The sequence below is a fragment of the Thunnus thynnus genome, chromosome 14 (genome assembly GCF_963924715.1).
Source record: "Thunnus thynnus chromosome 14, fThuThy2.1, whole genome shotgun sequence".
Lineage (NCBI taxonomy): Eukaryota > Metazoa > Chordata > Actinopteri > Scombriformes > Scombridae > Thunnus > Thunnus thynnus.
The window spans coordinates 11,111,286-11,138,006 of record NC_089530.1 but is presented as its reverse complement, the minus strand read 5'-3'; the positions used below and the strand labels follow the sequence as shown (position 1 = coordinate 11,138,006).

Sequence of the window (26,721 nt, the reverse complement as noted above, 5' to 3'; positions counted from 1 at the left end):
CAGTGACAGTTTTTAGAGATCAAATTGATCTTATATTCTTTTTAAGTGCAGCAGCAGCAGCAGGACCTGTCATCATGTGATCGTCACTGAGATAACCGCTGCTTCCTGGAAGCAGTCCCTGTAGCCAGTCCCGTTCTCACTTATCATGTGATGGACAACATTGGATTACATAAATCAGTACGCGTACACACCAGTGTGTGTGAATGTGTGTTTGTGCAAAAGTTGTGTTACAGCCTGTAACTCCTGAAAAAAAACATTCACATTTGCACACTTGTTATACTACATTAGAGATTTTCCGATTTCTTGTTTTTTTCTTGTTCTTTCTGACTTTGTTGCTTCATACAGTCGTATTTATCTATCAAAATGAGGCCTCAGCTTGCAAGGCAGATGTTGGTCTGTCCTAACAGTGTGATACAGAGCAGATCAGCCTCGTAGCGCCCTGTTACTGAACACAGTGAGCAGAACACGTTTTCTCAGAATCCCCGCCGATATCATTTGATCATCACACCTCTCTTTGACCACTGTCCCACCGGCAGTGTTTACTTCTCACCACACGCTGTCATGGGATAGGCCCCTCGTCACTCGTCTGAGCCTCCCGCAGTGCACACACACACACACACAGAGTGTATATGTAAGAGCATCTGTTTGTTAGACTTGTTTGATCTTAAAATTCTGCTCCTACAAACAGTTGTGGATTAAATCTGGATAAAGTCTGAAATGTGTCAGTGTATATTATTATATATTATTTCAACAGGTTTTATGTTTCTTTTGTGAAAGGTCTCGCTTTTTTACACATTGTTTCCATATTGCGTGAATCTGTGCACAAGGAAGAATAATCTGATAGTTAGATAAAAAAATCTGACATTATTCATAATGAGAGCATTATTCACAAAGTTGAATGTCCCTGACAAGTCGGACTGCATGTCTGATTAGTAAAGGAGCGCTTTGAGGAAGTAAGTCTCTGGCCTTTCTGGCCTGGACTCCAGAGGGTAAGAGTTGGGTCTCTCTCTGTTAAGCAGCTGATTCTGTTTCTCAGCTGTGTTTGGACGGCAGTCACAAGCAGACAAAGATGTGCTTGTGTAGCAGAACCTCATACCCTAACACTGTGATAAGAGAGCTGTCTCACCTGCAGGGCTTTCTATCAGGGGGGAGCAGCCCCCCTCGCGAGGCTAAGTGAGTGCAACTTCAAAAAAAAAAACTGTGGTCTGAGATGCAGCTAAAATTATCTGCCAAACAACAAGGTTTTGTTTTTGAAAAGTAGAAGTCTTTGCTCAGCCTATAGTGTCTTCCAAATGCTAAAGTTGTTGATAACTATCCTAAATTTCGCAATGACTGCCTTATAATTAGTTGATCCCTTTTTAAAACAGGAAGTCCCACTGAGATCTGGATCTCTGTTCAAAGAGAGATATGCATACAGTAAAAAATAACCAGTAAAAAAAGAAAATGGAGGACTGATGTGTAGGTGAACAGGAAACATGGCAGAGAAGAAGAAGACTGCTGCTTGTGGCAGCTGCACGTCCTCCATGGGGCAGGTCGATGCAGGACGACCACTAGGTCGGCACATATTGACCGCTGAGTCACTGCTAGCTGACCGTCCTGTGGGAGACTGTGTATCTGTGGCGGCAGATCAATAAAGCGCCCATCAAGTATCGTGCACATTAGACCCAGCTGACTGAGGGATTTTTCCTCTATGAAAGGCCTCAGTCGGGCTGTGGATATCTTCTGGATGCTTCTTCAATCATTTCTCACTGTGTCAAATCAAACAATTCACCAGATACTTTTGTGCTTACATGTACACATACTACAAGCTATTGTGTATTGCATGATTATGGCAGAAATGATCCAAATTATTTAGCTGTATTATTTAATCTAGATTTTTAATCATTAAGTTGTCCCAATGTCAGTTTTTTAGTTTTTTGCACTTTGATACCTTAAAACATTTAAAGTTGTCGTCACTTTTTCTGCGCAGAAAATCAATTCATCACTTTACAAATTTATCAAATATAATATTTGCCAGATCTTGTTTTCTTTCTTACAACCATATCACACCACTGCCATGCAGAAATTGCAGTGTGAGTATGCAAAAGATTAGATAGAAACAATTTTTTTCTCATGCATACTTTTCACATCTGCTCCAGAGCAAACACTGAGGAGTGATTTCAATCAAAGAAATTAAGTCTAGACGTTGTTGATAATACTCCACACCTCAGGAAGCAGTGTATTAAACACAAAACCAAACCTGAACAACAGCCCCGGCAGCTGCAGTGGACATTTCTATCTAATCTTTTCACTGACCATAACATAGCTGAAATTTGATAAATACTACTAAATACATTTTTCTTGCATCAGTTGAAAGCATCGTTCTGTCTTCGAGATGCTGAATTAGCAGCTGACTGCATCTCTCAACTGTTAATGTTTTACACACAGGCAACATTCCTTGTTGCTGAATCTGATGAGTATGTGATTATTTTATCAGTTCAACTCTTCTATCAGCATACAGACATCTACAACAACTAATATGGCTCCTGTGGGGTTTTTTTCTGTGATACAAATGTCCTGCCCTGGCACAAAAGTGGTCATTAATCAAAATGAAATTAAAATGCTTAAATAATCTGGATATGTGTTACTGGTGTGGAAAGGCTTTTACTATCCCACTGTTGTTGCAGTCTCAGAACTAAAGGAAAATTTTACATCCTGACTCAGGAGAGGGATTATCCTGTCGAATGTTATGCTGATACGTTCATTTTAACTTTGCTGTTTGTTCTGTTTTTCCAAAGATGGTTTGTGAGAGTTGTGTCTTTCCAGCCAGAGATGTGTACTCCTCTATCTTGCATGTCACAGTGCATTGTGTCATAATTCATATTCAAATTCTTGTCCTTGTGTATTCATCTCAAGAACATAAAATTATAATACAGTATATGATTAACTGCAATAACCATATAGCCCTCTCATTGTATAAACAGTATATGTAAAAAGTGTTGTATTCAAAATTATTTATGCAGGACTGTAGGCAATAAACTGAATCAGGGTGTACATTACTGTACATGTTAACCTCATAAATAAAAACTTTAAAAAAGTCTTGCCCACTAAGCATTGGTTTAGAAGTCAGAATAGCATACATCTGATCCTGTTACCAGATAAAAAGTTGTTCATCCCAGTGCTGCACAACTGAAAAAAACACTTTTATTGAGGTTGTTCAGGTTCAGGAAAAGACTGAATGAAGTGATGAAAGTTACTAGAGGACGTCTGCTCAGCCTCTGCTGAGTTCAGGAGTTGCTCGACAGTTGTGTTTAGTTTTGAGTGTTGAGTGAGCCGGCCGTATATTTTCGAAGAACATGTCGGCCCTCTCCTCCTATGTTTACTAAAAGCACAGCAGGTCCCTGAAAATATGGGATGGCATTAGAACAGACTACTGGTCTCTGACGCCTTGCTGATGGCTGACCACATCGTATGGTGATAAAAACACACAGACATACATGCACACGCCTGTACACATACAGTACCAGTCAAAAGATTGAACATACCTCCTTCCCATTCACTTGGATGAGAAAGTGTGTCCAAACTTTTGACTGATACTGTTCCTTCCCTCTCGGCCCCAAAGGATAGCTCTACCATCAGGATTAATCCCTTGACACTAATCTGATGAAACAAAGATGTTATTGTTGCAAAACGGGATAGGAAAAAAAGCTATCTATATTTTGGAAGTTATTTTATGCTATGGGTGCTGTCTGTATAAAAGGTCTACACATTTTCTCACATATTTTTCTTCAACAAGAAACAAGAACATAGCCAAACATATATTCAGGCTATTTTCTGGTAAACCAGGGAAATGAGAGCCATGCTGAATCTGTACCTGCTGAATACATGCATGGTCCTGCATGCTTACTCTAAAGACGTTTTTAGAACTGGTCCAAGGCCGTTTGTTTAGCACAACCGACTTAAAGGGCACTTGCTTCCATATCTCTGGACAGGAATTTTCTGCATTTCACCTTCTATGGTTTAGCCTGCAAGTACAACAGCTTCATGTTACTTTCTGGCCCCTCACAGATTTTCACTTTGTGGACACAGCGCTGAGCAGGGACAGTCCTAATTGGCTTGTACCTTCCCAGTTTCATGTCAGCAGCTCACCCTGTGGTTCCTCTGGGACTGCTGCACATGAGCTGCCGGCAGAGATGGTTTGCCAGACTGTAATTGGACCACGCCACAAACACTGCCCCGTGACCATTTCCTACATGAGGGACTTTGAGCATATTTTGGGGACCCACACACACACACTTTTCCATATTTATGGGAGTGGAAAGGCTTGTGTAGGAATGAGCAATATGTTACAGATATATGATCATATGGCAGATATATGCAAAATCACATAAAATTATCAAATTGATGTTCAATGCAATGAATTCCATCAAACTATTTTATGTGAAAAACAATAACTTACTTATTTTGTTACTTTTAAATTAAACTTTTTTTTAGAACAGAATTTTGTAACATGGTAACTTAATATGATCATATCCTCACCACAATACTATTTTACCGATATGACTTGTTGCCCAGTCGTGTTCTTACATATCAGTGTTGTGGAGTCGTTGCCACTGCAACACCTCACACTAATGATAAGTGGCAACGATGTGTCGGTGAGAACTAGCCACCGCAATGTGGCGGCTTATAATAACAGGCGGGGTGGTGAAAACCTCCACACCCTTAAATGGAGGCCAACATCATGTCATGTCTCCTCTGCAACCCAAGAAGTCTCTTAGAAAAGACCCAAAATCTAACATTTAATATCATTCATCATGGGCAACATGTTGTATTTTTGCAGCCGCATCAGTTGTCGACTTGAGTGCCAGTGTTTGTGTTTGTGTCTGCTAGCATTTGGTGTTGAACTGTCCTGACCTATCTTGCCCCCCCCCCCCCCCCCCCCCCCCCCCCCCCCCACTGAGCGCTCCTGTGCCTGTCTCTGCCACAGCCAAGTAGGTGAGGAGGGGGCCTGAGAGCTGAGAGTTCAGGTCATGGAGGAAAAATCTTCTAATGCCGTTCATAGCTCACAGTTACCCAGGCATCTGAACATGTTGCTCATGCTATCAAACACCACGTACACCACAGGCAGTGTACAACTGTACATACACTGTAAATTAAAAAATCCCAAGTGAATAACAATCATCCAAATAAGGAGTGAGCATTACATTTTCTGGTATGTTTTTACAGAGTCTGTATAGTCAAATTGGGTTTATTTATACAATCCTTTATCTCAAGGGTCTTGCACAGAGTTTGGCATACCATACAACATAATATGTACTGTACAGACTACACCATGTACACACCATTTACATCATACTGTATACACACAAAGATACGCAAATGAAAGACATGAATTAAATGCAGCAACTGTAATGTAAGTGTCATTCACCTTCATTAAACACGGTATCTCCTTTCATCATGTATAGAATCAAGTAGAATAAGAAGAATCAATAGTAATCAAGAGGAGTATAACACTGTGTTTTCATTAACATAGTTGTTATTAAGCTGCTTTTTGGTTGTATATTACAAATACATGTAATATTTGTATAATTTGTTCATGTCTGAAGAATCCTGGCTTCAACAAGTCATTATAAAAAAAGATTCTGCCTGAAAAATTTTTCTTCTTTCAAAGGGTTTGGAGTCTTTCAAGTGCAGCTCTCTGTCCTCTGATTGACGTCACGCACGGCCAGGGGTTCACTCTAAAATAGCTCTCATGGCTAAGTTAGGAAACTCATAGCATACTGGAGGCATGTTTAAAACAACAAACAACGTAGCTGGCTGTAATTTCTTTCTTCACATGTACAAAGAGGTTTGTTTCACAAGAGGACCAGCTCGAGTCAGCACTTCAGTGGATGTTTCTAAAATCTACCCAGCTTTTTGCATGGTTTGATCACATGAAAAGTTATCAAAGAGATCTGAGCAGTTACTGTTCTCGTGTGCTGTTGACCCGTGTGTAATGAAGACTGCTTGAGCTGTGTGAATGGTTTTATTTTCATCCCAAGTAGCACTCCCAGACCCTCTCCCAGAGTATAAGTCCAGAAACTGTTATGATTGGCTGAGGCTTTCATTATTATCACATACTTCAGTGTCCACGTCCAAAGACAATAGTCATATGTCTACTGTCTCTCCAACAGCCTGAAATCACACCAGGAATTTGCACTCAAGGCCACAAAATTTTGCACTTGTCAAGTTAAATTAATACCTCTCTTAATTCTGTTTTAAAAGGATCATAATTTAACCAAATGTGTCCTGCATCAAATGTAGACGAAATACTCATCTATAATTTATATTTAACGTGTGTTGATGCTTTGAATGCTGCATATTTTTTGCATTTGCTCACTTAACATTCACCTGACTACTGTTGTGAGGGGAACATATGGTTTTGCTTACTGGTTGCTTGTGGGGATGTGCCTTTGTAAACCATCAGTGCACAAACCCACTGCAGAGTATCCACCCAGCCTTCAAACAGCCAGACCAGATATCTGTGTTGCTCAGTCTTGTTGCTTTTCAGCTTTTAATGCAGAGAAAGTTGGTTGTGCATGTTTTCAGCAATGACAATGAATAATTGCATAGTAACACAGATTTAATATCCATCGATTAAAGAGTAACTGAACACCGTCGTTTTTGCTGACCTCCTGTTGTTTAACTTCTCATCTTGCTGCATTGATGTTGACATGTACTCTAGGGTGTTGTCTGTACACTGTGACATCACTGTTGGGTGTGGTTACAGGTCCAACAGAGCGAGCATCTGACCACATCTGACCAACAAATGTGTAACTTTCAACCAGTAAGGGCAGTGAAACACTGCTTTTTATGTTTAATTTCTGCTACACTAGTTTATTAACGCAAACAAATATCAAGTCATATTCACTAACCAATACCAACATTAGCTAACATGAGCTAATATTAGCCAACATAAGCAACTGGTCACACCAGTAGTGGCTGTAGCAACAAGGGTTATTGCTTATGAATCAAACATTTAATTTATAAAAGGAAGAAGGTTTTATTTTGTATTTCAAATTAGAGTCTCACTTTAAGCTATCAACTTAGTGGGAACTGCCCATTGGTCCAATAGCCCATTATTCCGAAACCCAAATAGTCTGAAAAATGTCCCATTGGACTGAAAGCCCTTTGGTCTGACAGCCCATTATCCCCAAAACAAATGCCCATTGCTCTGAAAATACACATAGTGTTGTTTGAGTTCAGTGACTGCCGGCCATACAACTTTCCAGACTTCATTCACATGTTGCTCAATTTTAAGAGATCTGAGTTCCCCGTTACACAGATGGTACTCCTAAATCATAACTTACGACTTTGTATGACTCCAAAAGAAAGACTTTTCATTTCAGCTGATATTTAATTTTAACAGCTCTTCTGTGAACTAAGTTAAATAAACTAATGTAAGATGTGTAACATTACTCTGTCATTCTGAAACGCCAGTCAGCACATCCACACAATTTTTATACCGTGATGTCAGTAAATCAGAGTCCTTGTTCTTTTTAGCAGAAGACCTCAGTAATACATAAAAAATCTGTTTTGTAAGGCAATAAACGTTATCAGTGTCTGATAGCCGATGACGCACTGCCATTATTTATGGTTAGGTGTTCTGATTAGGCTACCTCTGTCATCTTTTTCCCTTTAGTATCTTAGTGTACTTCGACAGGCTTGTTAAAAAGTAATTATGTTTTATGGTGTGACAACACTGTGGTTAAGGTCTACTTTGGTTTATGCACAAAAAACACTTGGTTAACATTCGGGAAAGATCATGGTTTTGGTTAAAATGATCATTTGCACATCAAAATACACTAATATATTAAAGGCAGAAAACTCCAGGGAGAGTGTTCGGAGCAACAGGCCTTAGGAGCAGTGGGCTTTTGTTTTTTGGGATAACAGGCTGTCGGACTAATGGGCTTTCAGTCCAATGGGACATTTTTCGGACTATTGGGGTTTCAGAATAATGGGGCTGTCGGACCAATGGCATGGCACCATCACAGCAAGCTGAAAGGATGTGGCACAGCAAAAGCTCAAGTTCATACACAACCTGATTCTTCATGTCTCATCCACCTGTTGAGAATGTAAGATCCTAAAATATATTCCAACTGTTTTTCAAGCTGTTGTTTAACATTGTGATTTTTTTTTCTCTCTCCACAGATGACACATCAGCTAAAGACGTCAGCAGGGTAGGTTTTTGTTTTATGACATATTTAGGTGACAAGGAACATGAAGCTACACTTTACAGATTATCACATTGTTAATACTTTATTATTGCCTTGCCCAAAGCTAACCATAGTGACTAATTGAGTTCATACCCAAGGAAGGAATGGACACTATGGCTGAACTAATTCAGGGACAGCACTGAACACAATACTCTCCTTCAACAACTGCAAAAAGGTCCTGGTGTACTTGATTAAGAAGCAGATTAATGACAGACTTTGACAACACTTTTGTTTGTCTTCGTGCTTACGTTCTTGAGAAAAGCAGCAGTGTGACTTGACTCTTTTTGCCTTGAAAAATATAAAATTACTTTACAAACTCAAACCTGTTCACTTTTTGGTAAGATGCTTGTGACGTTAAAAACTGGAGTTGTTCAGAAAAAGTTGACTATGAGTCAAGTCAAACAGTCGCAGTGTAAGTCAATGAGAAACAACATAAATGTTTTGCCGCATTGTTGTATGTGAGAAAGTTGGCAGAATAGTTTCTGGAAAGATATATGACATATGTTCACACCTTTGTCATCTTGACACCATTATGCCCCCAGGAAGCAGGGTGTCAGTGCCCACAGCAGGGCCCTGGAGCTGGGTAGAAGGGACTTACACACATATATACACAGAAAGAAAAAAAAAGAGGGCCACTCGACCCCTCAGTGCGTCATCCATACGTCTGTGCAAACAGGATGTGGGAGGATAGAAGGCGTCCCGTGGGGGAGACTTCCTAGTACACCACTCTCCCTGCCGTCCTGTCCTCACCATTTCTGCAGGCGCAGAAATAGACAGCTCTCTGGCCCCGTACAAGGCAGGAGGTCTGCCTCTTACATAACCACACTTTTAAGCTGAAGCTGAGCAGCTAAGCTTGCCAGGGCTCTAATCAGAGCTGTGGGGCTCCGGTGGCCTCCTCTTGGGACTGCAGGGGGATCCCTGGGCTAGAATGCAGCAGTGAAGGGGAGTGTAAGGGTGGGGTGGAGGGTAATGTTGTGATGAATGGCTCAGTCTTTGTGAATGGCAGGGAGATAATCCCTGTTCATTCAAAAAAAAAAAAAAATCTCACTGCTGCGGTAACATTTTAATTGGTGCAGTACAGGATGCAGGTTGTTGTCACATATTTCTTTGTCGTAGCAGTTGCTGAATTCTGAAATTCAATCTCAGTGTTTATGCAAGGCTGTGGAGTTGCAATTTCTGTGTGTCTTGTGTCCAGCAGTACCAGGACACAAATATGCAGGGTGTGGTGTACGAACTCAACAGCTACATGGAGCAGCGCCTGGACACTGGAGGAGACAACAAACTCCTGCTCTATGAGTTGTGCAACATCATCAAAACAGGTAAAAGAAGAAAATATCCGGTTCATTGATCCTCTCGGCTTCAGTTCACATCACACTGAAGCTGCAAGCTGAAAGTGACACTGACAGCAGACGTTTTTTTAGAGAAGAAACTTGATTATGTTTGTAGTGTTTGTAAGAACATCTCTCCATTAGACTGGTGTCAAATACTATAAGTGCCATTTGGAGACCATTTGTTTTAAAGAGGAGGAGTAGTATTTGCTGTAGTAAATAGAAAAGACAGTTGAAAGAAATTTAGTGTGCTTTTCAGACACTAACTGAAAAGCTTGCTGTTGTAATCCCAACTCATTTGCTGCTCCAATAAAAAGTAAGAACTCTTTGCAAATTAATAGACAAAGGACTCCTCCCCATTCCCCATAAAGGATATGAAAAACTAGAAAATTTGACCATATGATCAAATAATATTCTTTTTTTATACAAACAGTTGGTAATTTTTACTGACTGTAAAAATGTAATTCCTTTTTTCTAAATGTCTTAATGTCAGACTGTAAATGCCTGTCTCCATCTAGATAAATGGTTGGTGTACTAAGAGAAAAACACAATGATGGGACAATGATGACATAAGTCCAGGACTTTATCGTTTATATCCCTGACAAAGTCTGATATGTTGTCAATAAACCAAACCAAACCAAAGGAACAGTTCACCCTAACTTCACTACTCATTAACTTCTTGATCATCAGTGACATCACTGATGCTTCTCCAGTCTCCCTCTTTTGTCACATTGTATGATAACATGACCTATATATCAGCCTGAAATGGGACTGGAGAGGAGGACTGGGAATGAGATGAACTGGATGGCAGTCAAAGCCCTCGGTCAAAGTGCCCTTGTTGTTAAGTGGGACATTGTTAATAGATTGTTATTAGATTGCAACTGCAATGTTGTCTCCATACTTTTCCTCTCGGGTGTACCTGTCACTTGCACTTTTGTGTGTGTTGGACACATCTAAATGAGAGAATATACATAACACGCACATACGCTGACAGCTAATATCAGTTGTTACTGGACTGTGTTATTGTATTTCTAGCACTTGCATAGCACATCTCTGACCCACGTGTCTCTCATTTCTCCAGCAACTAAAGCTGATGGATTTGCACTTTACTTCTTGGGAGAATGCAACAATGTAAGTGCAGAAGACATTTCCTGAACACATTTTCTACACTACAATAGTTATGTGCATGTATTTGACATTTCTTTCTCATTTTATGTCTCCTTCTCTTTTCTTGTCTATGCTTCTCAATAGAGTTTATGTGTGTTCACTCCAACGGGGGCCAAGGATGGCCCTCCAAGCCTCATCCCCTCCGGCCCCATTGCATTTGGGACAACCATTGCCGCTCATGTTGCCAAGACTCGCAAAACACTGCTAGTAGAGGACATCATGGGGGTAAGGCTGTTTTCTTCCAATCCGTACTGAGTTGTCCATCATAGAAATCACATTTTTCCCTGCATAGCTAGGATTTTCCATTACAGAGAGATTGTTTTAATGAATTCTGTTTGTTATTATTTTAATTATCAGAATATAAGTAACAGCATGGCAATATGACCTCTATAAATGTTTCATTGATTCCTTGCTTACATTCAACATCACCACCTTGTTCAATGTTCTAAACTATCAAATCCATCCAAGTTGCTCGCAGAAAAATACAGTTCTTTGAGTGATCTGTACTTGTGCATTAGAGTGCTTACCTCATAATACAGCAAAAATAAATGATGGGGGCCTTTTACCAACCAGAGGCCAGTTTCACACACTCTGAACAGGAAAAAAAATAGAAAAAGGCTCTGGAGTTCTTTGAAATTCAACTACATATCAGTAGGAAACATCCAAGACCAAAAAAGACAAAAAAAATCAGATGCTCTTCTCTCATAAAAGCTCACTTTCTATTATTGTGTCTGTTACATAGTGCACATATTAGATAAAATAATCAGGCTATAGTGGCAGTATCAGAGAGCAGCTACATTGACCTCCTTTGTTAAACTCTAGTGCAGTTCAGGTGATAATGACCTTCACTGACCTGTATGTTCCAGGACGAGCGCTTCCCCGACGGCACAGGGCAGGACTCAGGGATCCATGTTCACTCTGTCCTGTGCCTCCCCATCCTCACTGCCATCGGGGACCTCATTGCCATCCTGGAGCTGCATCGGCACTGGGGCAAGGAGCCCTTCAACCTCAGCCACCAGGAGGTCAGTCTGACCCAGACAAAACACACCAAGAGTGGAAGGCTGGAGCAAGGCTCACAGAACTACAGTTAGCCTGGTATTCACCTTAATCTGGATCTGTTTAAGATCTCTAGAGCTTTGTGGGGTTCAGATGATTGTGAATAACGCTGTATTTCTGGGACATTGTACAAGATGCTAAAATACATACAGTCAAATACATACAGTCAAATAGTAATGCAATGAGGAAAAGATTAGTTAACATAGAGGAAGCTCAAGCAAGTTCAGTCATGGTACTGAACTTGTAATTGTAAACTGGCCACATGGGGCAGCACAACAAGCTGAAGAATACAAAATTGACATATATTCATCTTGTGAAGTTGTTATAGTGAACTTGATAGCAAACAGTTGCTGATTTACACACCCAGCAGACATGAAGCAACATTATTTGAAGTTGTGTTTTTTGCTACTTGACAAATGTAAGTCCAATATTCACTTCCCTTTTTGCTCTTTAGTTTTGGTCTTCACTAACCTTCCTGAGATAGGCCAGAAATATCTGGCTCATAAGCTGCTCCACTATGTTCTGCCGCTTGGCGCTGATCAGGAAGCATACAGTCAGAGCTTTTTAGCTTTAAACTGCTGCCAGCTGTGTCTCAAAACAAGGTTGATGAGAGCTCTGAGAGTGAACCAAAACAGTAAAGTTGTGGATCATAAAAAACCAAAACAATGAGCTGAAAGACGCTAAAAAGCTCTGAAGAGCTGAGGGAAACTGCAGAGTTGGTAATTATGTTTCTCTTTCACATTACACATCACATGAAATATATTTATAAAATATATAATAGTGCAGCTTTAATTTCGCATTGCATGAATTTCAATTCACAATGCTAAACAGACGGACACACCAGTGTCAAAGGGGTGAAACTGTGTTCCCAGAGTGGCTCTGAATCTGTAGGCTAACTGGCTCTTCTGTGATTATGAAACTGCCTGATGTGCCAAGCAGATAATTATGTTGAAATCTTCAAAAGAGAAAATGTGATAAAAACAGATTAAGTCTGGGAAATGTGTGATAACATGTGTTAATTGTGATCTTTTAATTTTTTCCCCAGTTCTTGGGAGTTAAGCTTCACTTTCTTTTTCCAGGTTGCAACAGCTAATTTAGCGTGGGCATCAGTTGCCATTCATCAAGTACAGGTGAGCAAACTTCCACAGGGACCTGGTTAGAATTTGAATATGCACATTGTGACACTTAGTACTATAACACTTCACCTAAGACCTGTGTGGGAACAAGGTAAAGTCTGCCTGCCCTACTTACTATCATCTTGGGTGACTTTGTTTGTTCTGGTTCTGCACTGGTGTTTTTAATGGGGAAATCCACTGTGTACAGGAACTGGGTTGTCACTGGGCCCAGTCCAATCAACTAAGCCATAGATTCAACAAACAACTCCCCGAGGACGTCATTACGCCCCAGTGCTGTTTTTATTTGAACAGATAGCATAACACCTCAGAGAAGCGGTGTCCCACTGCAGCACTGGCCACAGTGGATCTCTGAGCCTCAGTGAGGGGTACAGCACTGCAGCACAACGCACTCCTGGGTTAGCTACTTGCTGCAAAAACACTCTGTTGTTACTGAAACTTATCAAGATGGCCCACAGCCAAGTGTGTAGACAGCAAGGTGGTTTGTTTACAGTACAAGCAGGATGCTGTATGTGTTCTATGGGAAATGTTTGATACTGTACGTCTATGGGCTGGGTCATGACCTACCTTTCTTTGTTTGTAGGTGTGCAGAGGCCTCGCCAAACAGACTGAGCTCAATGACTTCCTACTAGATGTGTCAAAGTAAGAATCACTGTCAGTTTGTTGGCACCATTCATTTAATGCTGCAATGTGTAAAGACTGTATTGTTAGTGTATTTTAGTCTCAGCATCAGAGAAGTTACGACCTGAACTCTAATATGAGTCTGTATTTCATCTCTTTTCATGTAAGGTCAAAGGTTAAACAAGGCTTTTTTTCTCACACAGTAAAATAAATAAATGTATTTTAGGAAATTTAGCTTTCATGTCTTGAATGTGAACGTCATCAGAAGTTTCCATTTGTCAAACATCTCAATGCGCCATTTCTTCTTTTCGCACAGAACATACTTTGATAACATTGTGGCAATAGATTCTCTACTTGAACATATTATGGTGAGTGTGATTTCTGCAAGTAGGTGTTCATTCACATTGTCTTCAAGGCTACACATCCTGGGAGTGTGTGTTAACATTATGTGTGTTAAACTGAGTAGTAATGCTGATACACACTGGCCCTCTCAATACTTGAGGTGCACTGCTAATATTTCCTTATAATACTGTACATGCTTGTTGGCAATAATAATGGTAATATTATCTTTCATAATGATTATTATACATATTCATCAATAATATCATAGATAAATAAACATATAAATATAAATATATTTATAAATAAATAGACTTGGCTCAACACAAAATAAGCATGTTTTTTAGCTTGCAATATTTTCTCTACTTTGCAAATCTAAAACAAATATGATCTGGATGAGTGTTAAACATGATTTCCTGTTTGTTTCACTAATACCTACCACTCTGTTTGTATGTATTTTGTTGCCTTGTGACTGTGGTGTCATCTCAGTCATTCAAGTCATCTAGTTCAAACACTAAAATGAACTGGAATGACTTGTAGTGAAACTGTGTGTGTTTTAAATTTCTACATTTGACTGTGCCATCGAAGAAATATATCTGACCTATTTAAATTGCAGGTGCTAGACATAACTTTCATGTTTTTTTCAGTTCTTTCCGTGTTGCTCACAAGGCTCTGTCCCTGATGTTTTGCAGATATATGCAAAAAACCTGGTGAATGCAGACAGGTGCGCACTCTTCCAGGTTGATCACAACAACAAAGAACTGTATTCTGACCTGTTCGATATTGGGGAGGAGAAAGAAGGCAAACCTGTCTTTAGGAAAACCAAAGAAATTAGGTGTGTAAGATTTCCTGTTTTCTCTTACAGTGTGCTAAAGTGCAAGTCCTCGTTCAGTGCAGATAGTAGAATTCGTCTGATAATAACAACACACAAAGCTCATAATTTTCAGTTTCTGACAATTTTTGCTGAGGGGCAGATCAGTTGATTTTGTCTCCATATATCCAAAAAAATGTTTTGTGTCCTGCTCCATGAAGGCATTTTTTACCATAGTTTAAACAGCTCAGAAACCTCTAGTGATAAAAATTGAAGACAAAAATTATTAATTAAATGCAGTTGAGCTGCTAATTATGCATCAGTGTCTCTGTCTGAGTAAAAAACAATAGTTCATCTAAAAAATGTATTAGTATTAAAACACTTATAAATGAAATAAGGAGTCCTATACAGTATTCACTTGATTACATTTGTAAAAAGTGCAATGTTGCATCTCCTCTCTTCTCTCCCTGCAGGTTTTCTATAGACAAGGGAATAGCCGGCCAAGTGGCTCAGACAGGGGAAGTCTTAAATATCCCAGATGCCTATGCAGATCCACGGTTCAACAGGTAAACTCCAACAATCTCTGCAATACATATATCCTCACTTATCTCATCACATATTAAAAATCTAATAAACATTGTTGAAGTTGTCCCGTGACTGGTCCTAGACAGCTCCGCTTCAGTTTGCTTTATTTTGGATATAAACACTGTAGTCGCTCTTATTAGAGCGGCCTCCAGACTCGAGTGTACACCAGGAATTGAGACATAAACATGCTGCTCTTGTCTGGATCACATTGCAAAGTCTCTAAATGGACACTGTGTTCATATTTTTCTATCTTGCTTTGCAGAGAGGTGGACCTCAAAACCGGCTACACCACGCGGAACATCCTGTGCATGCCCATCGTGAGCAGGGGGACCGTTATAGGTGTGGTGCAGATGGTGAACAAGTTAAGCGGAAGTGCCTTCACTAAAACAGATGAGAACAACTTTAAGATGTTTGCTGTCTTTTGTGCTCTGGCCTTACACTGTGCAAATGTGAGTAAATTGAATTACTGGTATTCTCTAACAAAAATTCTCAAATCATTCTCCACACAAGTCTGCTCTTTATCTTTTCCAGTGTGGGTACATTACTTGAAGATTATATAATACTTTGTTGTAGTACAGCTGTACGGCTTAGTTCTAGTGGCGTCATCACCATCCTAAATTACTACTCATAGCTGCAAGGTTTATTTCAGCTCTTACTAGGCTACGCATTTCTCCACTTGTCTAGTCATTTTTTGACAAAGATAGTGTCAACAGCTTCTAATTAGAGGTTGAATTGCCCCAAAATAGGAATAGATGCTAATTTTTTCATCATTTGGCATCATCATTTGGTTATCCTTAGATGGAGTACACAGTCATTTCATGAATCATGCTAACTCTTGAAGCTTGTGTTGTGTGGTCTCTCTGTCAAAGCCTCTCCTCTCTGTGGGGCCTGACTCACCCTCATCTCGTGCGACAAACTTACGCAGGAGCAGCGTCACAAAGTTGGTTTTAAAATTGATGAGGCATGTTAATATTTTAAGACAAGCTGTCTGCATCCGTCCACTGACAGGATTTATGTTTAGCTGTAATTTATGCCTCACGTCTCGAGGAAACTCACTTAGGCCCACTCCTGATTTATGGTGATTTATGTTGGAAGGTGTGAGGCTTGGCGTCTGTTCCTGACTGTCTTATTCCTGCCTGTCTAGGAGGGGGACAGGGATACAAACCAGATGTGGAGACACTTTTTAGAGACACACAGCTAAAATATGTCAGAGGACTGTTACCTTAACTGTCTCTGAACTTTATTCTAAGGGTGCACCGATCCAACTTTTTCAGTCCGGATACCAGTTCCTGGGCTTTGGTTATTGGCCAATACTGAGCACAGATCTCATACCAGTGTTTAATTAATAAGCTGTATGCCTCACTGTGTGGAAGAGACTGGGATCATTCTTAACTGAATTATTATTTATTAAAATAATGGTATCCAACACCAGATCGGCCCATTGTCACCGATACCTCGATCCAGCTATTTGAGTCAGTATTGGACCGATATCAGTATCAGTATCGGTGCATCTCTACTTTTTGCCTCACTGGAAATTCCAATAGTGATACTACAAGATATTTCCATGATATTTATAGCACACACACTGGAGTGTTCAGCTTCTCTCTTGGCATTTTAAAGATGAATTCCTGCTCTGTGATTTCCCTGTGTGTATCTCTGCATGTAGATGTACCACAGGATCCGGCACTCTGAATGCATTTACAGAGTGACGATGGAAAAGCTGTCTTATCACAGCATCTGCACATCAGAGGAGTGGAAGACCCTTACCCAGCTCAACCTCCCTGCACCCATTTATAAAGAGATTGAAATGTGAGTGTCCTTTTTTCCAATGCTTCACAGGGTTCTCTTAATGAGCTTCGAGGACACTTCATAGCTTTGTTGTGTATTTGCTGTCATGTTAGCTCCAGATTCGGAGCTAACACCTAAACCTGTGACTCTGACTGTAGTTGGTCTACAGCCATGTGTCTGTTAAGGGGACAATGACACAGTCCAGACCTGGATGAGGAGGCTCTGCAAGAGTTTGTCAGATGTCTCCTCATCTGTCTCTTCTCTTTCCAGGTGTGCTAATTTAAGAATCCCCTTCCGCGTCTTTCTTTCTCCTCCAGGTTCCACTTTGACATAACTCCCTTTGAGGAGATCTGGCCTGCTGTCTTTATCTACATGGTTCATAACTCCTGTGGAAAGACCAGGTAAGGTCACAAGGTGTCATGACAATGTCAATGTGAGTACTTCATGAAAGGATGATTAAATGTTAATCTGTGTGATCCTCTCTCACTGTATGTAGCTTTGAGCTGGAGAAGCTGTGTCAGTTCACCATGTCTGTGCGGAAGAACTACAGGCGTGTGCCCTACCACAACTGGAAGCACGCGGTGACGGTGGCACACTGTATGTACGCCATCCTACAGAAAACATCCGGGATGTTCACAGAGCTAGAGGTTCGTTCCTCTGGGTTGGGTCTGGGTTTTACCACTGCTAGACTAAAATGAATGAAATTGGAAATAAGATGAGTTTTTGAGGTGTGCATCTCAAGACTTCCTTTCTCCTGTCCACTCACTATGGTTTACAGAAGAAAGGTCTGTTGATCGCCTGCCTGTGCCATGATCTGGACCATCGGGGGTATAGCAACGCATACCTGCAGAAGTTTGACCATCCACTGGCTGCTCTGTACTCCACATCCACCATGGAGCAGCACCACTTCTCTCAGACTGTCTCCATCCTGCAGGTAGAGCTCCACTAGGCAGCAACTACTGTGCAATTATGAGCAACATTTTTTATTATTATTACATTATTACATTACATTTTAATTTAATTACTTAAGTATTAATATTTAGTATTAAATTTGGTGCTATGACAAAACTTGATGTTATGAATGAAAAATGTTTGATGTTTTCATGACTTAAGCAACATATCCCTGGCTTACTGAAAAACTTGCACAGGTTGAGCTAAAGAAATGCAAAATGATGTTAATTACAAGTGTAAAGGTAAGATGATGGCAAATTAAACTGTTTGTGTCCTTTCATGGCTATATAATTAAAACAGTTGCTATGCAAACTGCAGGACCATGAGTTACAGAAGTTATGAAATAATTCAACATAGCAACATCAAAAAAGATGCCATGCCAATGAGACCAACTTGAAACAGAGAGGAAAGAGGGAAGCAGGAAGCCCGCATTCAAAGCCCACCAATAAAGACAGATGACCAATTAAAAACATAGTTGCCAAAGAGTGTAAAACTATGGCCTCAGATATTGCCAAAAAATATATCATAATCCTCTCAAAGCTCAGATTTATAGTGGGTGAATCTGAATTATTCATATTTTAGTTCTTCAATGTTCATTATTCAGTAATTGTTCTATATTTCTTTCTGCATAAGAAGAAAAGGTTGTCTTTACATTTATTAGTACATTTTTAATTTGTCCTCCTGTAAGTGTTGAAATGCTAAATGAATATATTATTTGTGGAAAACGAATGCTTGCACTCACACCCACACTCACACATACTAATCTACTGAAATGATTGTTCAATTTAGGTCTGAGTGTCCTCTTCTACAACGTCCAGGATCTGCTGGCAGGGGCTGAACCTGAGATGGCTGCTGGCTTTTCAACCTGTTGTAGTCTAGCTGAGCTGAACGCCTCATAAGTGGAGCTTTTGCTTTTTTATTGATCTCTTTGTTTCTCATAGCTGGAAGGGCACAATATTTTCTCCAACCTGAATTCCAGCGAGTACGAGCAGGTGCTGGAGATCATCCGGAAGGCCATCATCGCCACGGACCTCGCCCTGTACTTCAACAACCATCAGCAGCTGACGGAGCTGCTGACCTCGGGCGGGCTGGATTTGAACAACCACTCACACAGGTCAGGTCACGACTCACGTTGGTGTACAGGTCAAGTCAGGATAAAACCAGGTTTCATTGCATCACACAGAGAAAAAAAGGGAACTGGTGCAAGCCAACAGCACATTGAGTTCCCCACATGGCTATAACGAGGCTTTGCTCCCCTCCAGGGACCGTGTGATTGGTCTGATGATGACAGCATGTGACCTGTGTTCTGTTACCAAGCAATGGCATATCACACGACTCACAGCCAACGACATCTATGCTGAGTTCTGGGCTGAGGTACAGTGAGATACTGTTGGAGTTTAAACCGTTATAGTGTGATACTCACGCCTCCAGTGTACTGGTCAGATCTCCATTACTAGTGTAAACGCTGCTACATTATCCACAAATAAAGGGAAACGTGATTTTGCTAATTTTTCCCTTGTTTCACTTCACTACAGGGAGATGAGATGAAGAAGATTGGTATGCAGCCAATCCCCATGATGGACAGAGACAAGAAGGATGAAGTTCCACAAGGCCAAGTAAGAACAGCACTTTTACTCATGTGTCTCACGTGCTTACTCTCTACATGACATACGCTCCCTTATATAGTTTTTAATTTTTACATTCTGATGGTATAGATTAAGCACAAAAGGGGAAACAGGGGTCCTTCAAAAAATTTTTGATTAGAAGAAAATAAAGAGAAGAAACCACAGGTAGAAAGATGACTAGAATACTATGTTGAAGAAGGAGTAGTGTAAGAAATAGTGACGACGTAAGACATGGAGCACTGATCACTATCACTTTTTTTTTTAATGCTAAAATTCTCTGGTTCCAGCTTCTTAAATGTGAACATTTTCTGGTTTCTTCAGTTTTCTCTGACAGTAAACTGAATATCTTTGTGTTGTGGATTGTTGGATCGAGACAAAATAAGACATTTGAGGTTGAATCTTGGGCTTTGAGAAATGGTGATTGACATTTTTCACCATTTTATAGACCAAACAACGAATCACTTAATTAAGAAAATAACCAACAGATTAATCGATAATAAAATAATTGCTGTAACACATTACAGTAGGTTACAGCATAGTTTTATTCTGACCTCATTCTTTATCTTACGCTGATATGATAAATCTTGAATAGTGATAAAGAATGATGGAAAAAACTGTTCAGCAGAATTATGTTCGACCCTTTGTCCCCATAAACAGTTTTACTGATACCTGCCAACTAATCAGAAACAAGAATTTCCTGTGGCCTTGGATTACTTAGAGGACAAACAGAAATACGAATTGTAATTATTAGTGTTGATTATTATTAGTGTTTTATGTGTTTATTATGCATAATGATAATATAAAATGATTATTAAGTTAATAATATGGGTGAAACAACAACAACAAAAATACCTATAGTCTACCTATAGTCCACCCACACAGGTGTTTTCACTTATTATTATATTCACTTATATTTTGCTTAATTACACCTCCTGTCAGGACTGTGTGGGAATGTACAGACTGTTGATTGACAACTAAATCACTCTTGTTAGTTTAGTTTCACCTGTTTGAAAATTTACAGTTTTATTATTAGTTCATAAAGTCACATAATTCCTGTCATAGCTCTACCCACAATGAAATGTGTGTGTGTGTGTGTGCATTTGTGTGTTCCTGATTATTCATTAATGCATGTTATTAATTTATCATACTGTCTCTAAAATGTTCAAAATATAAACTTGCTGCTATTGTTTAATATTTATTTTAGGTGGGATTCTACAATGCTGTGGCGATTCCATGTTACACAACACTATCACAGCTTTTCCCTCTGTCCGGTCCTCTTCTGAAAGCTTGCAAGTGAGTATCCTAAGCTACACTTTACAAGAGTATCAGGGCAAGTCTCATTCCTCACCCTGTGAAGACTTTTTTTGTATTTTTATGAAAAACAGTTAAAAAAAAAAACACAAAGTGTGCAAAAAGTTTCGGACCTCCACACAATATTGTCTCGCTGATGTCACATCTGACACGGTTGATAAATACACAACTTGAAGTGCAACAAGTGATGTGTGTGCTGGCCTTGTCCGTCAGCAGTAATGGGCCAGACAAATGAGATTAGAGGTAACATGTAGTATGTGCAAAGGTATGTGCTAACATTAGATTAAAAAAAAACTTAGCTAAGCTCTATAACATAATCAATTAGACAAATTACAGTTGTGATGAATTGATGCAGTCATGCATGTCAGCCATGTCAGTGATGACACTCACTTAGTGCATCAGTGTGTTTGGTGTGACTTTGTGTGTAAGATTATATTTAAATGTGTAGTTTTTGGTGGTTGAACAGGATCATATTGCACATTCGCCTCCTCTCCTGGGGTAACTTGCTGCTTTTTAAAATGTTGTGACCTTGATCTGCAGGGAATGTAAATAAAGTGAGCAGTGTAATATTTAAGCCCCGGCTGTACGTCAGCACCGGGCTCTGGGTGGGCAGCAGGCCTAGACCCTGCGGAGCCCGGCTGCTTGTTGTGGGATCTGCCACAGACGTGTAAACTGCATCAAGCTGGCTAATTGAATGGAATGGCAGCAAAGGGCAGCACTTTTTGCACTCGTATGTCAGGCTTGATTACAGCACAGGGGGGAGAGGTTACCTTCATGACAACAAGAACTGATGGATCCACTACCGCGGATGACTAATGAATTGCACACTTGCTCCCTGGCTATGGTGACATGTGTCATTTTGCCATTGCTCATTTTGGCATCCCTCTGGAGATTTTGTCTTGTGAATAGAATGCCTGTGTAATATAATTACATGCATTTGTTTAATGCAGTTTGGTTTTGTTTAATGTAGCTTTTGTATTGGTTGGTTACTGCAATGTATTTACATTTAATATGGTTCTCTTCACAATCACAATTTGATATTCTGATTATGTCAGTATTCTGATATCATAATTTCAGCAATCCTTTTTCAATTTATGGCTGACTCACATAACATTATGTCCATATCATTTTTGACATCAGATGCACACCCTTGTGGCAGCTGTTGTAGCTACAATAGCACATTATGTCATAATTTGGATTTTAAAATATTAAATTATAATAAATCATTTTAGGCAATTTCATTTCTATTCTGTTATTCTCGTCTAAATAGTTTTTGTCTTCATGAAGTTAAAGACCCCTTCAGAAATATTTTATGAAATATAAAAATACTGCTTTGAATAATAATTTGTGTTGAATATGGTTTTTCCACCAAAAAAAAAAAAATCTTCAAATTCTACTCCCTCATGGAAAAACCCAGAATCTATGAATATGCAAATATTTTCAATTTCAAAGGTTTGACTAATAGACATAAGATGTCTCCCACTTCACTGTAAAGTTCATGCTTAGTGTATGTTCAATACCACCGGAGGATTTAAGCTGTCACGTCACTGGACAACAGTTGGCTCTAAACGTTTTGTTGTGATGTCACAAATCATGCTCATACATACTCATCTTGAACTCAGATTTAAGTTGGGCACAGACAAACTTTCCCCCTTTAGCAAATAAATGTGAAAACAGCCTTCTAGAGTCAAACTCTGCACATAAAAACATTCTGCACAGTGACGCTCAGACAAGCTAAACACATTTTTGAGTGGAGGGGGGACTTTAACAAACCCATCACATGCAGAGTCTGAATCTAATGAGGTGTTTTGTGTTTTCAGGGAGAACCTGAACCAGTGGGAGAAGATAGCGCATGGAGAAGTGGAGGATGTAGTACCCAGCCGGCCTTGTGTTTCAGGCCCCGTCAAGGTGGACAACTGACTACCAAAGGGTTTCTGGCCCACCAAAGGAATACAACCTGAATCCTGCCACGGATATGGAACTTTGTAGGGGGAAGAACCCACGTCCTGTGTTAGCAGGAGTTGGATCAGCTAAAAGCAACTTGACTTTGAAACTTACACAGTTACCTCATTGGGTGACGGAGGTGTCAACACTGACGGTTTCACCGATCCCAGAGACTGACAGACAGCCGATGGGGAGGGACTTCAACCCATCACCCTGTGTCCACTCAGCTTGGGAATTCATTTGGTAGAATGGACTTGTGCTGGTTTGGTTGTTTATTTGGCTGTTTTATGTTATTTTATGATTTTTTTTTTTCTTTTTTGAGCTGATTCGTTTTCGGTCTTGCATTTGAGAGGCCTTACCCTGAACCTTTCACAGGCTAGGATATGTGAAATCTTGTTGTTGGTTCAGGCTTTTTTTGAAATGGTACTGTTTGCCTTCTGTGGTAAGTTTTATTGTTCGCGTACTACTTCAGCAAGGTATTCCCAGAGACAGAAGGAATGTGTAGAACAGATGTACGGTGTACCACCAACCTTATAGAGAAGGTGGACGTCAGAATGTTTTTTTTATTACTTTTGAGCAAAAATCCTTTGCAGTACTTGAATAAAGACATACAGCCTATTCTACATGGAGATTGCAGAAATCCCCCACAGCATATTCTACAAAACATGGATGAACTGTGACAAGAGGAGTTAGATAATGTCGACACTTATGAACCCAGTCACAAGAGAGTCACAATGTTTCTCCCTGAAGTGGACCCCACAGCACTGCCCCTGGCCCCCTCTGGCATTTAGGAACCTGCTGCATAGTGCATCAACTTTCTTCTGATTAACAGGATCTGACTCCAGGCGAGCAGTCATAATGTTTGTAGGACGGCGTTCACAAGACTAAAAAAGCATGATGCACAAATAGGATCCATTTTACATCAGTTATAGTAAGCCAAGACTGCATACTATTAACTAAAGTTTCCACTCTCATAATATTTTTTCACGCCATTATCACAGCATGAATTATTTTATACAACAATCTGTTTCCTCTCATTAATCATTTCTACAACCATGAATAAAACACAAGTAAAATGAGGATACTTCACAAGTTGTTGAAGTATCCCAGTAGATTTTTAAAGATTAGTTTGTCTGCAGTGACATAAACTTTTTACATGTTGACTACCTTATGTAATGTCCAGACAGCACCCTAATTTATAACACATGGTTAAGGCGTGGTGAATTCTAGAGGTATAAATTAAATAAAGGGTGAAGGCTGGGATAAGACGGGTGTTAGAGCATTACTCCGTGTCCTTGCAGGTTCAAAGCCGTAGTATGAAACATTAATGACACTGAACATTTTATCATGTTGCTGTCGATGCCAGACACAGCAGCTCAACAGAAAAGCTCTCTCAAGATCCGAGCCTGAAGTCAAAGCCGAAGTGTCAGCTTCATATTTTCCCAAAATGTCAAACCTGTTAAGCTTAAGAGCATCATACGTCTATCTCTGGGATTGCAACACAAGAATGTCGGTTGACTTTTTGCAGGTGTGTAACAGACGTTACCGTCTTGTCCGTGACCTATCGAAGGAAATAAATCATCCTCCTTTATGCTCATTCTCCAAACACATGCAAGGGGTACATTTGAACTCTTTCAAATGAGTTTCCAAGATCTTCCAAAAGACAAATGTTTTTTTGTTTTTTGTTTCTTTTTTTTTTGTCTGAAACTGTCATTCCAGTGGACATTGTCCCTCCAAGACTGAAATTACCGCTCAAAATAATTTGTTTTATGACTGGTACTGTGGTCCCCAATGGTGTGAATGTACAATTTGATGAATGTTTTGTTGATTGCAGATCCCTGGTGGTGGCATGTGGGTTAGTACGCCATCAGTTTCCATAATGTGCTCTGTCTTACTTTTCAGAATTGCTTCCAGTAAGCTTCAACCAAGAGCAACAATTAGCATGCACCTAAACTGAAGTTTATATATAATTTTGCATATACGGTAATAGGTGTATCCTGTGTACAATCTAGGACTTAGTTTGTACAGACTAAGACGTATGCTCTGATGGTGCTAAACTGAATGGCAGTCATGCACTTTCTGACTGGGTGTGTTTGCATGTGTGCGTGTGTGTGTGTGTGAGAGAGAGAGAGAGAGAGAGAAAGAGAGAGAAAGCTTTTGACTGTCTCTTTCCCCACTCCAAACCCACGTGGTTGAGAACATGGTTAAGTCCATAACACTGCACTGTCCCTTCTACTTTTCAGCACCAGTTATATCCCATTGTCTGCACTATGTTTAGCTTATGATCTTTATCATTATTATTATTATTATTATTATTATTATTGATGATTATTATTATTATTGCTATTATTACTATTGTTATTTTCTTAATTAGAGTTAAATTTAAATTAACTTATATTTTTTATACAAAGAAAAATAATGTTGGCCTTTTTGTTTTGTACAAAGTTAACATTAAGATAAACAAAACGGTCTAGACATGTTACTGTTACCCAGAATAATTGAGGAATGTCTCAAATGTAAATGTAAGAGCAGTAGCCCAAATTACTTTTATTAAATACCTGAAAAATGCATTGCTGTGCTGGATCATTCTTTACACTGTACTTCATGTTTGAATTACCTATGTATTTGCATTCATTTACAGTTAATGCATGACGTGTTGGATTGGATGTTGTTGCACATAATCAGGTCTGTTTGTTTAATTATCTCAGAATTGCCTGATACTAGCAGCAGAGAGTTAAGTCAGTGTCCCTTCTTTATACATTTCAAATCAGTATCACACACTTTGTGGCTGGTAAATTGGGTTCTTCAAAATTACTGCCAATGGAGAGAACAACTTCCCTTAATTTATTTCTTCACAAACTGAGAGGGCTGCAATACGCTGTGCATACTGAGTAATGTATGTGCTGAACTCTGTACATGCTAAATAGATGATAAAAATGAGCAACTGGCTATTTTAATAATGTAAATGTAAAAACATCTAAGAAATGTGTGACCTGACTTTGGCCACACTTTTTAGCCTGCATTATTGAAACTTAATATATTTGGCTTATATTATCAATTCATGATACTTTTTTTATTGTTTTTGCATGTATATTCATACATTTCATCCTTCCTACTTATCTCAAAAACACAGTTTCTAGTATGCTAACCAGTTTAACTTATTCACACATTATTGCATGATGTATGCAGTAATTGTCTTGTAAGCCATTCATGTAAACACAGCAAATACAACAAAAAGAAGATGAAGACAATCCCCTGACTGCTGCATAATGAATGAGTTGTAAATCTTCTAGGTGGTGTGGCATGTTTGGATCTGTTGAATCTGTACAGCACCGTGTGAGTGCATTTGTCTTTGAATATCAAATATTGTCTGGCAAAAGTTTCCAGCACAGGGTTCAAATGGTTCTGTAAGATCTAATACTCATTTGTTATTTCTCAGACCAATAATATTGGCTGCCCACCACTACAGATCCACCACTGTGTTAGACAGCTGGAAACAGACTGTAGTGGGAAGGCATCCTTTGGCTTTCTCTAAATTTATACTCATCTGGACAGAGTAAAAAGAGTGAAAGATGACTCATCACACCATGGTTCTTTTTTCCGTTGCTTAGGGTTTCATATTTTGAGTTTTTAAACCCTGGTCATGGATGTTTATAGTGTTCTTGAACTCAGACAATTCCCAAGTAGCAGCTCTCCAATAAATACCTAGTCTATTAAGTCAGATTTGAAATATGATGGTATTCAAGTCATAGTTGATCATGTTTGTATTTACATTTTAATACTTAAAAGGTACATTAAGCTACATGACCTTTATCATTTTTCCTGGCT

General features: G+C 39.5%; 1 protein-coding gene across 5 annotated transcripts in view; it reads left to right on the top strand.

Moving 5' to 3' along the window:
- pde10a (phosphodiesterase 10A) overlaps window positions 1-25,461 on the top strand; it is a 61,708-nt gene extending 36,247 nt beyond the window's left edge. For 3 of the 5 annotated variants that reach the window (XM_067609803.1, XM_067609802.1, XM_067609805.1), the window contains 20 exons: window positions 8,170-8,198; window positions 9,430-9,553; window positions 10,644-10,693; window positions 10,814-10,954; window positions 11,596-11,751; window positions 12,865-12,915; window positions 13,502-13,560; window positions 13,856-13,907; window positions 14,571-14,713; window positions 15,163-15,255; window positions 15,537-15,723; window positions 16,941-17,083; window positions 17,380-17,463; window positions 17,559-17,709; window positions 17,841-17,996; window positions 18,955-19,127; window positions 19,276-19,387; window positions 19,549-19,629; window positions 20,843-20,931; window positions 22,770-25,461. In XM_067609803.1, coding sequence (XP_067465904.1) covers window positions 8,170-8,198; window positions 9,430-9,553; window positions 10,644-10,693; window positions 10,814-10,954; window positions 11,596-11,751; window positions 12,865-12,915; window positions 13,502-13,560; window positions 13,856-13,907; window positions 14,571-14,713; window positions 15,163-15,255; window positions 15,537-15,723; window positions 16,941-17,083; window positions 17,380-17,463; window positions 17,559-17,709; window positions 17,841-17,996; window positions 18,955-19,127; window positions 19,276-19,387; window positions 19,549-19,629; window positions 20,843-20,931; window positions 22,770-22,869 — 2,174 coding nt within the window. In that variant the 3' untranslated portion in view covers window positions 22,870-25,461. The remainder of the gene's footprint in view (window positions 1-8,169; window positions 8,199-9,429; window positions 9,554-10,643; window positions 10,694-10,813; window positions 10,955-11,595; window positions 11,752-12,864; window positions 12,916-13,501; window positions 13,561-13,855; window positions 13,908-14,570; window positions 14,714-15,162; window positions 15,256-15,536; window positions 15,724-16,940; window positions 17,084-17,379; window positions 17,464-17,558; window positions 17,710-17,840; window positions 17,997-18,954; window positions 19,128-19,275; window positions 19,388-19,548; window positions 19,630-20,842; window positions 20,932-22,769) is intronic. The other 2 variants (XM_067609804.1, XM_067609806.1) reach the window with 1 other exon arrangement.
- The last annotated feature ends 1,260 nt before the right edge of the window (window positions 25,462-26,721 follow it).